This window comes from Archocentrus centrarchus, chromosome 1 (genome assembly GCF_007364275.1).
Source record: "Archocentrus centrarchus isolate MPI-CPG fArcCen1 chromosome 1, fArcCen1, whole genome shotgun sequence".
NCBI classification, from domain to species: domain Eukaryota; kingdom Metazoa; phylum Chordata; class Actinopteri; order Cichliformes; family Cichlidae; genus Archocentrus; species Archocentrus centrarchus.
The window spans coordinates 26993163-27008102 of record NC_044346.1 but is presented as its reverse complement, the minus strand read 5'-3'; the positions used below and the strand labels follow the sequence as shown (position 1 = coordinate 27008102).

Sequence of the window (14940 nt, the reverse complement as noted above, 5' to 3'; positions counted from 1 at the left end):
TTTTTTTTCTGCCCTACTTTGTCTTATCTCTCACTGCCATCCCTGCTTCTCCTCCCTCCCTCAGTGTTTCCACTGTTGCCAGAATACCATCACTGTCATTCCCCAGTTATATTAAACTCCCCCCGTCATTTCCTCCCTCTCCTTTGCTGTATTTCTCTCCATTTCTCCCCCTCTATTGTCTGCATTCCATAGATTTGTGACTGCAGATATACCTTTCTCCTCCCTTCCTGACATTCCTTCCTTCCTCCTCATTCCACCGTAAATTCTTGCCTCCAGATGAACATTTTGTCTTTACCTTCTCACCCCTCTCTCTGTAGTCACTACATTCACTCTAAATTCCTGCCTCTAAATTGTTGGCATCTCCTCAGGGAGCAGAGAGGAGGGGGAGTGTCAGCTGTAGACTACTGGCCTCTCAACTGAATGACATAATTGGCATCCTGAGCATTTACTGGGCTCAAGGAAGGCTCAGTGTGGGAGGCTGAGAAATCAAGTAATAGTTTTATAGAGGAAGTACAGTGTAGATTAGATTTTGGAGACCCATAAATGCTAATTAATACCATATTATTATTGTTATTGTTATTGTTATTGTTATTGTTATTTATTATTATTATTATTATTATTGTTATTGTTATTATTATTATTATTATTATTATTATTATTATTGTTGTTGTTATTTATTTTTTTATTTTTATTTTTTTTGCAGTGTTATTGCCACAGTAACATAAACTTGCACATAGAGCACTTGCTTTGACTTTTTCCCATCATGGCACTGTATTCTGTGTATTACAGTGAGGGAGCAAGCAAGGAGGGGAAGTGGAAGTGTTTGGTTTAACTGTTGAACAATACTGTGAATGAGACAGTATGGGGGTGTTGTAAGAGTCATAATAGGGCCAAATATGTGGGAAGTTGTGGGCCTTCCCTCTTAAATCTAAATGATCATCACAAAAGACTACCAGGATGCCAGTGGGTATACTGTAGAGGTAGTACAAAATGTCTATACAGCTCCTTGTAATACTGGCACCAAATATTTTCATTAAAACATGCTGGTTCCTCCATCAGTTTGACTTACCAGAGTCACTACTAGCAACGGCAGCCTTGCAAGCCTTTGGGATTGTACCTGTAATTTTGTTTAGATGTAGAGACATTTCAACCCTGGGTTCACAGAAGCCCATCACACTGGTCATATTGGCTTGATAAGGACTACGCATACTACCAACTGCTTCTTTCAATTTGGAAATGTACTTTGGGTTATTGTCATGTTTTTGAATGAAAATGGCTCAATTTAAGCAGTGTCCACAGAGTATGCAGATCCTGTATATACTGTCTTCTCACTTTACCACCAAAACACTCCTAAACCATCACATTTTCTCCCACTCTGCTTGACAGACTGTGTCAAACAGTCCTCCAGCATCACTTCATGTAGTGTTTCATGTATTTGTTCTTTGCCCTGCTTAATCTTTTCCTCTTTTATGATAAGTCATCAGTCATAAATGTCAATTACAATGTTTCAAAACAAGGATGACCTTAAACCTTTGAGCTGTAGTTTATGTATAAAATATGTTGGCCAAATGTTTTTACTTCTAAAAATCAATTCAGTAATATAGTACAATACAAGCTTACAAATCTTGGTGTGAAATAATGTTTATAAAAAAAATCCTGTATTGTCTGGCTTTTATGATGTTTCTGTTGGTTTTTTTCATATTTAAAGTGTTGAAATGGTCCCCAAAAGCCTAGTGTAGTAGCTTGAATCTCTACTCTCAACCCACATTGGCAGGCATCAGGTGAAATGTGTTCAAAGGCAAGAGCAATCAAATTCTGGCTTTGGGCCATAAGCATGTTTCATTACTTGGCAGCCTAGACTTGGCAAAGTAAAAATGTTATTTTAAAGTACTAGTTTTTCCCCATGTTAATCTTCCAAATTTGATAACAGTTTTTGTGCAGCTTCCTGTCTCTGAAGCCATTTACATTGTTACTGTAGGTCAGTGCATTATTAAAGAAGTGGTTATTTCTATAGAAATAATTTACTTTTATGATCATTTATGGCTGGGTGATTAACTTCCATTTGACTTCCAGCAATTATGAAAACAAGATAATCGGAATAAAGTGATAAAGTTCTTGTTTTGTCTTGGTATAAATCAACCACACCCGTTTTTCTTTTCTTTTTTTCTTTAACATTTTTTGCAGCAGTGTGGTCTCACTTCTCCCTAAAAAGCCCAAATAGTTTCAATGTTTAGTTCAGTCAAGATGAAAGATCAAAAGGTTCTATCTACAGAAGGTAAAAGTTGTAAAAGATTTCCCTAGGTGAACCTGTGGAAAGATTGTTAATGGTTAGAGCATTTGTCTCCAGATCATTTACTGGCCTGCTTTCAGTGGTGCGATCCAGGCATTGACTACCAAGCATGTCTCTGGAGACACGCGAGTCTGCTGCCATCTGGGCCTCTTTTCACCCTGGTTTGACAATATAGACCTGTGCTGTAGAGGCTGTGGGCTGACGTGGGCCAGTGTTTGCCCACATGGGTTGATTCCAAAAGCCTCTTTTACATTTATTTTAATTATTTTTCAAGTACAATACTTTATTCACTATTAAAAAAAAAATCATTTAAATTACAGAGATTACAGGTAGTAACTAAAATAATCCTGATTATGAATTTACCATTATTTTTTTGAGCAGTTTATGACCAGCTTGTTGGTAAATTATCCACAACCTCCACTGTTAGCGTGTGCTAGGAGGTTTAAAATGTTCTCGTTAATGATCAAACTTGACATCTTGGCGTGAGCTGTTAAATATAACTCAGCTTTGACCTCAGCTTTGGCCTTACTCTGCTTGTGTTGGGTTTAATTCAGCCCCACCAGGTTATAGTCTAGTTGTGCTTTAGAGTGTTGCCTGCTGGGTCATTGAACCTTTCTGTCTGCTGTTGGTCTTCTGTCTGGTTGCAGATTAGTTGAACCTCTTTTTGTTTGTGAAAAATGCCTTTTTGGCAGGAAACTGGTATTCTGTTTAGCAATATTTAAAGTGTTTACATAACAGAAGCCCTTTCTCACCCTGCCCCGAGTGGGTTTTAGTGAGATTTGAGCTTTCTTCTGACTTTGTCTCAAAGTCAATAGTGTTGAACGTTTTCTTTTGCACCACACAGTTTACTGTACTAATATTTGGTGACTCTCAACATCTATGGGTGTAATGCTGTCTAAATTAAATACCAGCACAGCAGTAAACTAACACATTAGCTTAATCATCACAACTTCAGGCAAATATGCACTAAACTGGACTTGAAATAACAAACCTAATACTGAAAAAATGTGCTCTTGAAAAGAGCATTCGGTCCAAGTGCAACAGCAGGGTGATGCTGATGCAGCATGGGTTGACTGTCCTGTCCTTGGATTGCTACTTCTACTTTAATTGAGCAAATGTACCACAAAATGTCTGTATTTGGCTGTGGTGTTAGCTGTGCACAATGACACAGTCTGCTGGGGTTACTCGGACAGAATGCAGTAGGCTAGAGGGATGCTGGTCGTTCAGTGAACTGGAGAGTGCAAGTCATATACATTTTTGAACTTGAATACAGCTCAAGTGCTTTGTCTTGTCATCCCCCTTCTCTTTTTTTTTTTTTCTCAATAAATATTAATTTTCCATTCATCTTTACATTGCCCGGTTCTTCAAGCAATTTACGGTAATCAGTTTATTGACATTTCTTCGTACATTGACTCATCAAATGATTATTACATTTAATTTTTGAATGCAATAAATTTTATAATTCACTGGAAGAAATAAGGTATATCTCGTGATGAAAATGTGTGTTCATAAATGTGCGTTGGGGTTGAACAGCATCAGTTCACATTTAAAATATATTAGGATGTTCTGATTTTGTTAATTCAAGATAAAATAACCAGTTATCGGTTTGTGGTGCAGTTTCTGGAGTGGGACCATATCAGGGTTCTTTTTATTAATATTTTTGTAATTTTAGCCATTCCCCAACTGGAATGAAACTGATTAGCTTGCTATGTATTCTGACCGTTAGACTCTTAGGACACTCCAAAGATTTAAACATCGGTCCCACCCCTCACCCTTTTCAACAAAGTTGGGCGGGTAACAACTATTAATGGTATCTTGTGCAGACTCCCTTGAGAAAACAAGCAGGAATAACCCAGTGCCCCTTACCCGTGTCTGTTTACGACCTTTCACCTTTTGACCAGAACTAATACCAACCTTCAGCCTGACACTTTTATTCTGACAGATGGAGATGTTACAGAGGTCCTGCTTGTCTAAATACCTCTCTTTGTCATCAAAGACATCATTTTGTAATGAAGACAGAGGGCTACTTTTTTAAAAAAAATGTAAAAAGTCACCATATAATTATCATAACCAAATGCACAATTATTTATATAAGTTGCTGGGGTGACGATGCAGAGCAGTATTTTTTTTCTTATTGCAAAATGGAATTATTGCATATTATTACATTATATTTAAGAACAATTTTCACTTTGCCCAGCTATTTTGTAGCATATGAAAAAAATCACCATATGAAAGTATGTATAATCTGAGAAGGTGGAACCCTGTATTTTAACCTAAGCTGATGGGACTCGCATTGCATTTCATAGAAAAGTAATTAAATCTCAAAACATTTAATTGTTAGGCATTTATAGCCTCTGTCCTGCTTTTAACAAGGTACATTCTCAAGTAGGATTGCAAGGTTTGCTCAATAAATGCATGGGCTTAAATGGTATACTTTCAGTTCCCCTAGGGAAGGGGTACTGTTGACCTCTGAAATGTACAGACATATTGTCTGGATTAGTGAAAGGTCACTGTCTGTCTCCACATCCCTTAGCTACCAGACAGTGGTTAAAACAAACAAACAAAAAAACCATTATCCTTTTATGCTAATTGCTTAGATGGATAAGCTTGGCTTGGGGTGACTGTTTCACTGGCTTATTTCAGAATGTGGATCCCACTTGCAAATTATCCTAAAACGGCAGCTGTTCCTTTAAATCATGTTGAATAAGCAATGGAGTAGAGTTGACCCTGTTTTGAACTCTTAACTGCTACCACAGTTTTGTTTAAGATGAGAAGAGTATTGGGTGGTCAGAGGACTATGTTAGGTGGAAGTTAATCTCCCCCCCCCCCCCCCCCCCCCCCCCCCCCAAATAGGCTGAGCTATAAAAAAAAAATTTCAAACACAGCATGTGGATATGATTTTGACAGAAATACTTCAGACTATATTGTCTAATTTAAAGTTCATTATTCAATCACTGCTGCGAGGAAAAAAAAAACAAAAAATTGAGATGCTTTTAATTGACCTGATATTTGATCTAAGTTAATACATAACATAGTTCACAGCTTTAGCCAAGAAAAAAATATCACAGCCCAATGCAGTGCTGGTTGATCAACCGCTGGCTAAAGCCCTGTAGTTGATGTTGAGATAGTAAATTATTATTAATTTTTTGGGTTGGTATTGTTAGCATTAGAAGAATGTCTACAGCAAGCATGTTTCGAAAACCACTATTTAGTAGAAAGAGAGTAGATTTACTGTCCATTAGCATAATTCTGATTGGGGAAGAAGTGGAAGGAAAAACAGTTCACAGCTAGAATGACATCTGGGGTCGAATCCACCTTGGCCCGGGCCTCTCTCTGTGTGGAGTTTGCATGGTCTCTCCGTGTCTGTGTGGGTTTCCTCTGGGTACTCCGGTTTCCTCCTATAGTCCAAAGACGTGCAGTTACTGGGGTTAGGTTAATTGGTCCCTCTAAATTGCCCATAGGTGTGAATGTGAGTGTGAATGGTTGTCTGTCTCTCTGTGTTGGCCCTGCGACAGGCTGGCGACCTGTACAGGGTGTACCCTGCCTCTCGCCCTATGAGAGGCTCCAGCCCCCCTGTGACCCTGAACAGGATAAGTGGAAGAGGATGGATGGATGGATGTGAGAAATTTCAGTATAACACCAATAGTGAAAGAAGTGGGGAAATTTCAGATACAGCTATACAGAATTATTTAAACCAGGTTGGCTTTCAAGTTGTAGCTAAATAAGAACAAAAAAAAATTGCCATTAAGGGGTATAAGCCCTTTTTGTCACTCAGCTATCCTGCTGAAACTCATACATCTAAAATATCAGAAATTCAGGAATCAGTTGCCATCCTTTTATTTAACAGTAGCGAACATGCCCGTCAATGGTTGTCATTTGCGACTGCACAAGTATTCAGTCAGACTTATTATCTTTCCCCTTGCTTTTAAAATGAGGTTTTATGGTGGATGATGACCCATAGACAACACCAAGGACAGCCTCACCCCAGGGCTTCGTCGTGGTTTACTGTTTCCTAGTTGACCTAGCTTTCCGTGTTAGGATCTGAATGAGTCTGGTCTCCTGCCAGCCATGGCTTGCCTGCTCACGTGGCAGCTATTCAACACTGCCGGATCCCTAGAGGGCACAGTATGAGATTTGACTTGTCAGTGATTGTAGGGCCCACAGTGGAAGAGTGTGCATGAGCGTAGATAAGATTATAAAAATATTTAGGCATATTTTTTTCTAAATCCTTACAGGGCTGCTGTAAATTGATATAGATATCTGATCTGTTGGAGGAGCGGTAATAGTTGAAATGAGTGAAATAGTTTTTTTTTTTTTTTTTTTTTTTGAGCTATCCTTATTTTATAAAGTCCTATTTATGCCATGACACAGGGTTTTTTTTCACATTTTTCACAATTGTTACATTGTTTTACTCAGTATTATTAAGAGAAATGCTCGTCTCTGAAAAAGTTTGAAATTATTATAAACTACTACTGTTAAACTAGGGGTGCAAATTTAAAAAAAATTTTTTCTAAAAAGCAGAGATGTTCAGTGCCAGGTAAGGCACAGTTATTTTCTGCCTTCCACTTTGCTTTTTTCTTTTTTCTTTTTGCACTTTGCCTGAGCTGTGATTGCATTTCTTCTTCTTTTCGCAACTCGGTGCTTTTCAATCAGCTAATGGTTGAACAGAGAAATTGTATAACATACAAAACTAGAAGGGCACTCAGCAGAGTGCATACCTCCCCACCTCAAATTTTCTTTGTGCCAGTACTATGCTGCAGTAGATACCACCCAGTGTTGTCGAACTCATAAATTACTACATCAAATTTAAAAACTGTAAAATATGATTTTATAGTTATATTTAAAAAATGAGGTCCACATGAACAAATAATGGTGTGTGCATAATCTGGATATATGAGAGATATGAATTGTATATATGATTTTTGTGTAGGGTCTGCAGTTCACGTTGCATTTTTGTGAGTATCTTAATTTTAAAGACAATGAATTATCAACAGTAATCACTTATATTCGAGTACCAGGTTTTATTGCTATAGATAAAAAATTCACTGAGATGTTTTTGTTTTTTAATTTTTGAAAATTTTTTTGGTGATTTTTCAAATTTGGCCTTTGACCCTTAAGTTTCACAATTTTTGATTCAAAACATTTTGAGTTTTACTGTTAACAGACAATCAGGTGAAAACATAACCTCCCTCCACCTATCGGTGGGTGAGGCAACTAAGCAGTCCTTTGTTACCTCATCGTTTAGATGAAGCTTTCCCCCAGATTTGTTTTTTTGTTGTTTTTTTTTTTTTTTTTTGGGGGGGGGGGGGGGGGGGGGGGGGGTGAGAAGTTCATTAGCTCATCAATAATAAAGATCTCTTCTCTAAAAAGCACTTAACACAAACACACATGTCCATATGGACAGTCCAGACCTCGCTGTTACATGCAATGCCACTTTCACTATTGCCTTGCCTCCTCCCGTGTTCTTACAGCACTAATTTTGGAAATCACCACTACTTGCAGTAATTATCCCTTGTATAATTTGTTAGTTTTATTTAAGTTGTTGTTACTCTGTTGTGTAATTTACATCCTCTTGAACATATTGATCAGTATCAGTAGCTTTATCCTTGTGTGCCTGGCAGCACAGTTAGTGAGAGAGGCCATTGATAACAAGAAAGAGGATTTTCTCCGTGTGGTAATTGTGGCTGAGACAGTGGAGCAGTGTGCAGGTTAATCCCTTAATTTTCACTAACACAGTTTAGTAATTTGGGAGCCAAGCACACCCAGTTTAACCTGCTAGCTACTAATCTGTGCTGCCTCTTGAGCAGTGTTGAGCATACACACTGCTGTTGGGTCTACAGCCCAGGGTTCTTGAGGTTACCAGCCTGGCTCCTGATCTCTAAATGATAACTCATGAAATGAAGAGAGATGAAACTGTAGAGCAGTTTAGTTTGAATATCATTTTGCAGTACTAGCTTCCTTTTTAAGAGATGACTGATTTTATTAGTATATCTGTCAATGTTGTAGCTCACTATACAGTTGAGGAAGCCTGCATAAGAGGAAAAACCTTTATTAGGTCAAGGAGAATCCTAAGGCTTTAATTTAAAATATTTATTATTAAAAGCTTCAGTGTTGCAAACCAAAATTTAGCAATTAGTTACTTTTGAGGAGACTGACAGCCATATAATCAGGAATAAAGTAAAGCCTCTTTTTGTCAGAATGATTAAAGTGTTTACTCAATTACTCATTTCGGACTATGTTCATTTATTCAGCAAGCAGGAATTTCAAAGCAGTAGAACAAATGAGCTTTCTGATTAAACTTTTGCTGGTAACACCCTGAAATATGACTGCAATATGGACTCCTACAAATATTTTTAAGGGTAGGCTTTATGCCCAGATGATGACCTATTTAAACTTTTTTTTTGTGGCTTATTTAGTCTTTGAGTTGCATCTTGTGTCCACAAATGTCCAGCCAAGATTTCAGACCTCTTCTTTCTTCTGTTTTTTACTTGTCAGCCAACAACACAGTGTCCATTTTGTCCCATAGGAGGTTATTTTGGCTGCTTCTGTTTTGGCCTGCACCCATACTGTTGGCTTTGGCAGTATAATTTCCCCTGACAAGTGGATGGTTAGTGTTCATCCAGTCGGCGCGGTCAGTGTAATTTGGTTTGTGTTGAGATTTTCTGTTCCCGTGTTGTGATTCTGTCTGATTTGACTGACTGTGTCATTTTGGTCACTGTCAAAGTCTCCAGATTCACTGGGTGTAATGCTAGGTTTGTTTCCCAAGTCTGGCCCATATCTTTATCAGAAGTAGTGCTCATTAGTGGCAGGTTCTGTTATATACTTCATGTACACAATAGGTCCCTACTGTTTTGGTGGTTCTTAATGTGTTTGAAAGATGGAGCAAAGCTTCTGACTGTTGTAATTTAAAAAAAAAATAGGAAACAGTTTATTTGCTGTGCAGAATGAAACAGTGAATATGTAAGCAGCGGGTAGCCTGTTGAGTTGGTTAATACTGCTGTATAATTCCTTTCTCTGCCACCACAAACATCTGAACTATGGTAGCTTTTAACCTGCATAGTGTATAGTGGAGCTATTATCCTGTTTTCTAGTGCTAGTAGGTGCCTGTTGTGAATAAACATATTTTTAAGCATTATACAGCAGCACTTTCACTGCAGGCTTTACCTTTTGGTCTTGTTTATCACAAATCTTAGATGAGGCTAGGCAAACAAAAAGGAAAAACTCGGAGTGAATTATGCTGTTTTTTTTTTTTCTTTTCTAAGGAAAGATTACCAGCAGCAAAGGATGAGACTTATGTTGTGGGCAGATGTTATACCTTTACAGTCCATTGAGCTGCCTTGGGCTCAGCAGCAGATTTGTAATACCTGCTGTTTAAGTTGTTCTAGATTAACTGAGGTTTTTACTGTTTTGCTCAGAGACTAAACCTCTGTGAAGATATTTGAAAAGAGAGACATTACCTGTATATGTATTAATAATGAATTGGTAGGGCTTGCTCATGACCATGAATAGAAAGTATTGAATATTAAAATAGATGGATGGCTGAAAGCATTAACAGAGAGAGTGAACGCTGAGAGTTTCTTTAGTCCTCTTTTTTTTTTTTTTAATGCTTGGCCTACTTTGTCTCGCTCTGTAAGTGTCATAAGATTGTTCAACTGGCTTCAGACAGAGCTTAGTTTCACCTAGGTCAATGTGTAGTACTACAAAATATTTAAGAAGGGGAGAATAAAACAAACAAACAAAACAAAAAGACAGTATGGTAAAGGAAAAAAGGCTTGCCATTAGCCAAACACAGACATACTCTTACCCTCCCTTTTCTGTTGAAAGCTAGCGTATGCGTTCTGTGATGCAAACCCCCATAGACTTGCTTGCTACAAGAAAGAGGGCTTGTCTATTCAATATTTCAAAGTGAGAAACTCTTAACTGGTGTCTCTGCCTTTGTGGGACTATGAAAATGGATGAACCAAGATGTAGGCCAAAAAAAGAGTAGCAACTACTCAACTTTAGATAGAATTTAAAAAAATAATTAACGAAATTAGACAAGCTTAAACTAAAATTAGAGAGAATTGTTCAGAATCCCTAATATATACACATTATAGATAATAAGTTGTAGGATTTTTTTTACCTTGCTTGTTGCCATATATGAAATACATGCGGCTGTTTTATAAATTATATGATTTTATAATTTTTTTTGACATGATATTGAATATTCTTGGAAAGCTGTTGAAAAAATTAATTTGGCAAAAGTATGCAAATCACTTATTTTATTTTTTACCTTTTTACTAACAGTCACTCTGTATTTTTTTTTTCCAGTCCTGTGTGCAAAGAACCTGGCAAAGAAAGACTTCTTTCGTAAGTAAAAACTGTTTTTATTTACAAGATGCTATTCCTGTCCTGTTCTCTCTCTTGTTCATTAGAATGGGGTTTGTCAACAGTGGCAGTATGCAGTTTTTTTGAAACAAAAAAAGCTATAAACAAACCCCCTCAGGAGCTATCTGTCTGTTAAACACACCAGGATCCACTGCTAACCTCAATTCTGGGTCAGTCACCCTTTGGAGGGAGCCCATATCTCCACTCGATGTTGCAGAGTCGTGTCAACCAAGACAGTCCTACAATGTCCAGAGCCTTCGGGAACTCAGAGCTAATCTCACCCACCCCAGGAGCCCTGCCACCAAGGAGTTGATTAACCACCTAATTGACCTCACCCCCAGTGATGGGCAAGTTGCCCCCTCATCCTCAGACTCTGCTTCCACTACAGAAGGCATGTCAGTGGGATTAAGGAGGTCCTCAAAGTATTCCTTCTTTCTTCAGCTTGATGGTTCCTTGATGTCCACAGTCTGGTTCTTACCACCATGACAGGCACCAACCACCTTGCAGCCGCAGCTCTTAGCAGCAGCCTAACAGTGGAGGTGCGGAACATGATCCATTTGGACTCAGTGTCCACAGCCTCCCTCAGAATGCTGTTGAAGTTCTGCCGGAGGTGAGAGTTGAAAATCTTGTGGACTGGTGCCTCTGCCAGGCATTCCCAGTGCACCCTCACTATACGTTTAGGTGCGCCAGATCTGTCCTGTGCCCTCCCCTGCCACCTGATCCAACTCACCACTTGGTGGTGATCAGTTGACAGCTCAGCTCCTCTCTTCACCTGAGTGTCCAGAACATGTGGCTGCACATCTGATGATAAAATTGATCATCAACTTGCAACCTAGGGTGTCCTGGTGCCACATGCACTTATGGACATCCTTATGTTCAAACATGGTGTTTGGTATGGACAAACTGTGGTTTGCACATAAGTCCAGTAACAAAACACTGCTTGGGTTCAGATCAGACAGGCCATTCCTCCTAATCACACCCCTCCAGGTCTCACTGTCTTTGCCCACGGGAGCACTGAAGTCTCCCAGTAGGACGATGGAGTCACTGTATGGAGCACTCTCAAGCATCCTACTCAGCGGCTCCAAGAAGGCTGGGTACTCTGAATTGTCATTTGGCTCTTAAGCACAAACAACACTCAGGACCCGTTCTCCGGCCCGAGGGTGCAGGGAAGTGACTCTCCCATCCACCAGTGTAAACTCCAACATACAGGCAGCACGCCAAGGGGATACAAGAATACCCACCCCAGCTCGCTGCCTTTCATAGAGGGCAACTCCAGGCTGGAACAGAGTCCAGCCCCTCTCAAGGACACTCAAGGAGACTCGGGCTCACCTCAACGCTCACCATGCGTTGAGGTGAGTCCAACTATATCTATTGGTATCTCTCAACCTCATGCACTACCTCAGGCTCCTTCCCCACATGCCTCGATAGCTGGGGATCAGTCCACCAGGGCCTTCGCCAACACACATTGAACCCAACCCCTACGACGCCTCCTGCTGGTGGTGGGCCTACAAGAAGGTGGGCCCATGTCTCCTCTTTGGGCTGCGCCCAGCTGGGCACCACAGGCTTAACGCCCGGCCACCAGATTCTCTACCTCGAGCTCCCTCCCCAGGACTGGCTCCAGGGTAAGGACTTGGTAACCCTATTCCGGGCAGGGTAAACTGTTTCCTTTATGTGTATTCCACAGGGGTTGTTGCAATTGCTCTTTGTCTGGCCCCTCACACAGGACCAATTTGCCATGGGAGACCCTACCAGGGGGCAAAGCCCCCAGATAACTAAAACTGAACTCAGGTTGATGTGAAGGTCATCAGACCAGCAGAGATAACTTAGCTCCTGGGATCACTGGGACACACAAACCCCTCCACCACAATAAGGTGGTGATTCATGAAGGAGAAAACACAATATAACATTTTTTTTTTTTTTTTTTTTTTTTTTTTTTTTTTTTTTTTGCGCCCAGTTCTTTGGCATCAACTCAGACTTGGATGGTCACTGTGCTTGCAGTGCTCTGTGCTGCAGAAACCCTGCCAAAGGGTACAGCCAAGAAATGCACTGTTTTTACTTCAGTTTATAGTTATGGATTCTCTGAAAGCACCAAACTGCAGCTGGTTCTTCATTTTTGTCTTTTTATATATATATATATATATATATATATACACACACACACACACACACACACAGCCACAACAAATGAAGTACCAAGTCACCAAGAGTGACTGAACAGGTTTAGCTTGTGTAAAGAGTTTCATACCCCGACACTTTAAAAAAACATACACAAGCATGCACAGACCTACACAGAGACCACAAGATAAATACACCATGAAGAATCCCTTATCAGATTTCCAACTGAGCAAGATATTGTGAACAGACTTGCCTTAAAGTTTTTTTTGTTTTTTAAACATATTGCTTCATTTGTTCCTTTTGTTCACAAACTGGACTAGTCTGTGAGAAAACTTTAGCTGCATTTTCTCACAGTCTTTTAATTCCTTCATCTTAAACAAAGTGTGAAAGTTAGTATTTTAACTTACCAAATGCCTGTTTAACCAGCCTGACCTGGTTAGATAGGTGTATTATCAGCTATAACATTAAATAGGAAGCTGACAAAAACATACAAAACAAGATGCTTGATTAGACTAATAACTATATTTAGTGTCCATATTTTTACCCCTCACAATTATGCAGCAACACATGCATCATGTGCCATCTGTGCTGGTGTGATGACCTTCACATCAACCTGAGTTTAGTTTTAGTCACTGTGGTTTCACAAGAGTGGCTCAGATAAAGGTTAAAAACAGTGTCACCTCTGGTTCCTCCATGATGAGGGTGTTGGCTTACCCACAGGGTTTGTAAAGTGATTAAACAAGTGTCCTGCCTCTTGTCTGTCTACTTTACAGGACTGCCAGATCCCTTTGCCAAGGTGGTGGTGGACGGTTCAGGACAATGCCACTCTACCGATACCGTGAGAAATACCCTGGACCCAAAGTGGAATCAACATTATGATCTGTAAGTTAGCAGAAGACGCAACGTGACATGCTGCTGTTTACTCTTTGCGCAGAATTAAAAAGCAAATGCAGCGAATGTGTGTGCTTGCTATCAATCAGTCTCTTATGAAATGATCAAAAGAAGCATGGAAGGAAGAAATGTAGTGTACTGGTTTTACTCACTCACATGTCTCTGTGCGGAAGGAAGGAAGATTCATTTGTGTCTTTTCCGTCTTTAAACAAACCTAACAAATAAATTACATGAAAACAAAACCTGTTTTCATGTAACATGTAACAAACCTGTAACATTTCAGGCGTTCCTTACCACAAACGTCATTAAAGATACTTTCATGAGATTTTATGGGCACTGAGCCAATTCATGTTGATACGTCTTTCTCAACTGACAGGTTATGTCTATTTTTGGAACATTTTAGGGAAATAACTCCTAAACAATGTTCTTTGTGAATTGGAAATATTTTTTTCTGGCATGCTAACTTTCTTTCAGCTAAATGTGGATGACAACCATTTAAAGCTCTGTTAGTAATTTCTTTCAGCATTTCAGCCACATATCATCAGCCTCTGTGAATTTATTCAACTTAAATCTTGAAACCTGCTTTTCCATCAGTGAAGGTCTCCTATCATTTTCTATCTGTCTCAGGTGTTTAAAAACTTTTTTCTGTTTGCTACTATTACAAATTAAAATGTAAAATAATGTTCATCATGTCATCCACTGACCTCATTGATTTCACTGGGGCTGTGCACTCCGAATGTTACCTCTACTGAGTTTTCTGTCGATAGGCTATTACAAGAACCGATTACCCTGAAGGACCCACTGGAAATGATGGCTATGCATTGGTGAGAGATGAAGTCTTAAAAAGCAAGGGGGAGTAAGCAGGTAAAAGAATAAAACAGGTGGGAATAAGAGGCCTGAAGAATGAGCCATGAGGGGAATGATTGGAGAAATGGATGCACACAGAAATTCCAGAAGAAAGAGAGAATAGTTGTATAATGAATATATGTATGTCAATTGGTAATTTGGCTCACTGTGTAAACATTGGTCAGACCCCCCACAAAAAAGAAAAAAAAAAGACATTTAGTCTATATTCATACTGTATGTGGTAGTGGCCCAATTTGTGCTCTTGTGCTCATATGTGACTCTCACCTATTTTTCATGCCATTCTGAACAGCACAAATCCCAGAATCTGTTCCCCTTCCATATGTAGTCCTGCATCAGAGCAGATTTTTAGCTGGCTGGCTAAAGGTCAGAGGTCAGGTTTTCTGAAAATCTTGTAAATGTAATGACTCGAA

At 39.4% G+C, this 14940-nt stretch overlaps 1 protein-coding gene across 2 annotated transcripts in view; it reads left to right on the top strand.

Annotated features, from left to right (window-relative positions):
• Positions 1–14940, top strand: part of LOC115779785 (E3 ubiquitin-protein ligase SMURF2-like) — a 72002-nt gene that overhangs the window by 17738 nt on the left and 39324 nt on the right. For both annotated transcript variants that reach the window (XM_030728597.1, XM_030728589.1), the window contains exons 2-3: positions 10601–10639; positions 13546–13654. In XM_030728597.1, coding sequence (XP_030584457.1) covers positions 10601–10639; positions 13546–13654 — 148 coding nt within the window. The remainder of the gene's footprint in view (positions 1–10600; positions 10640–13545; positions 13655–14940) is intronic.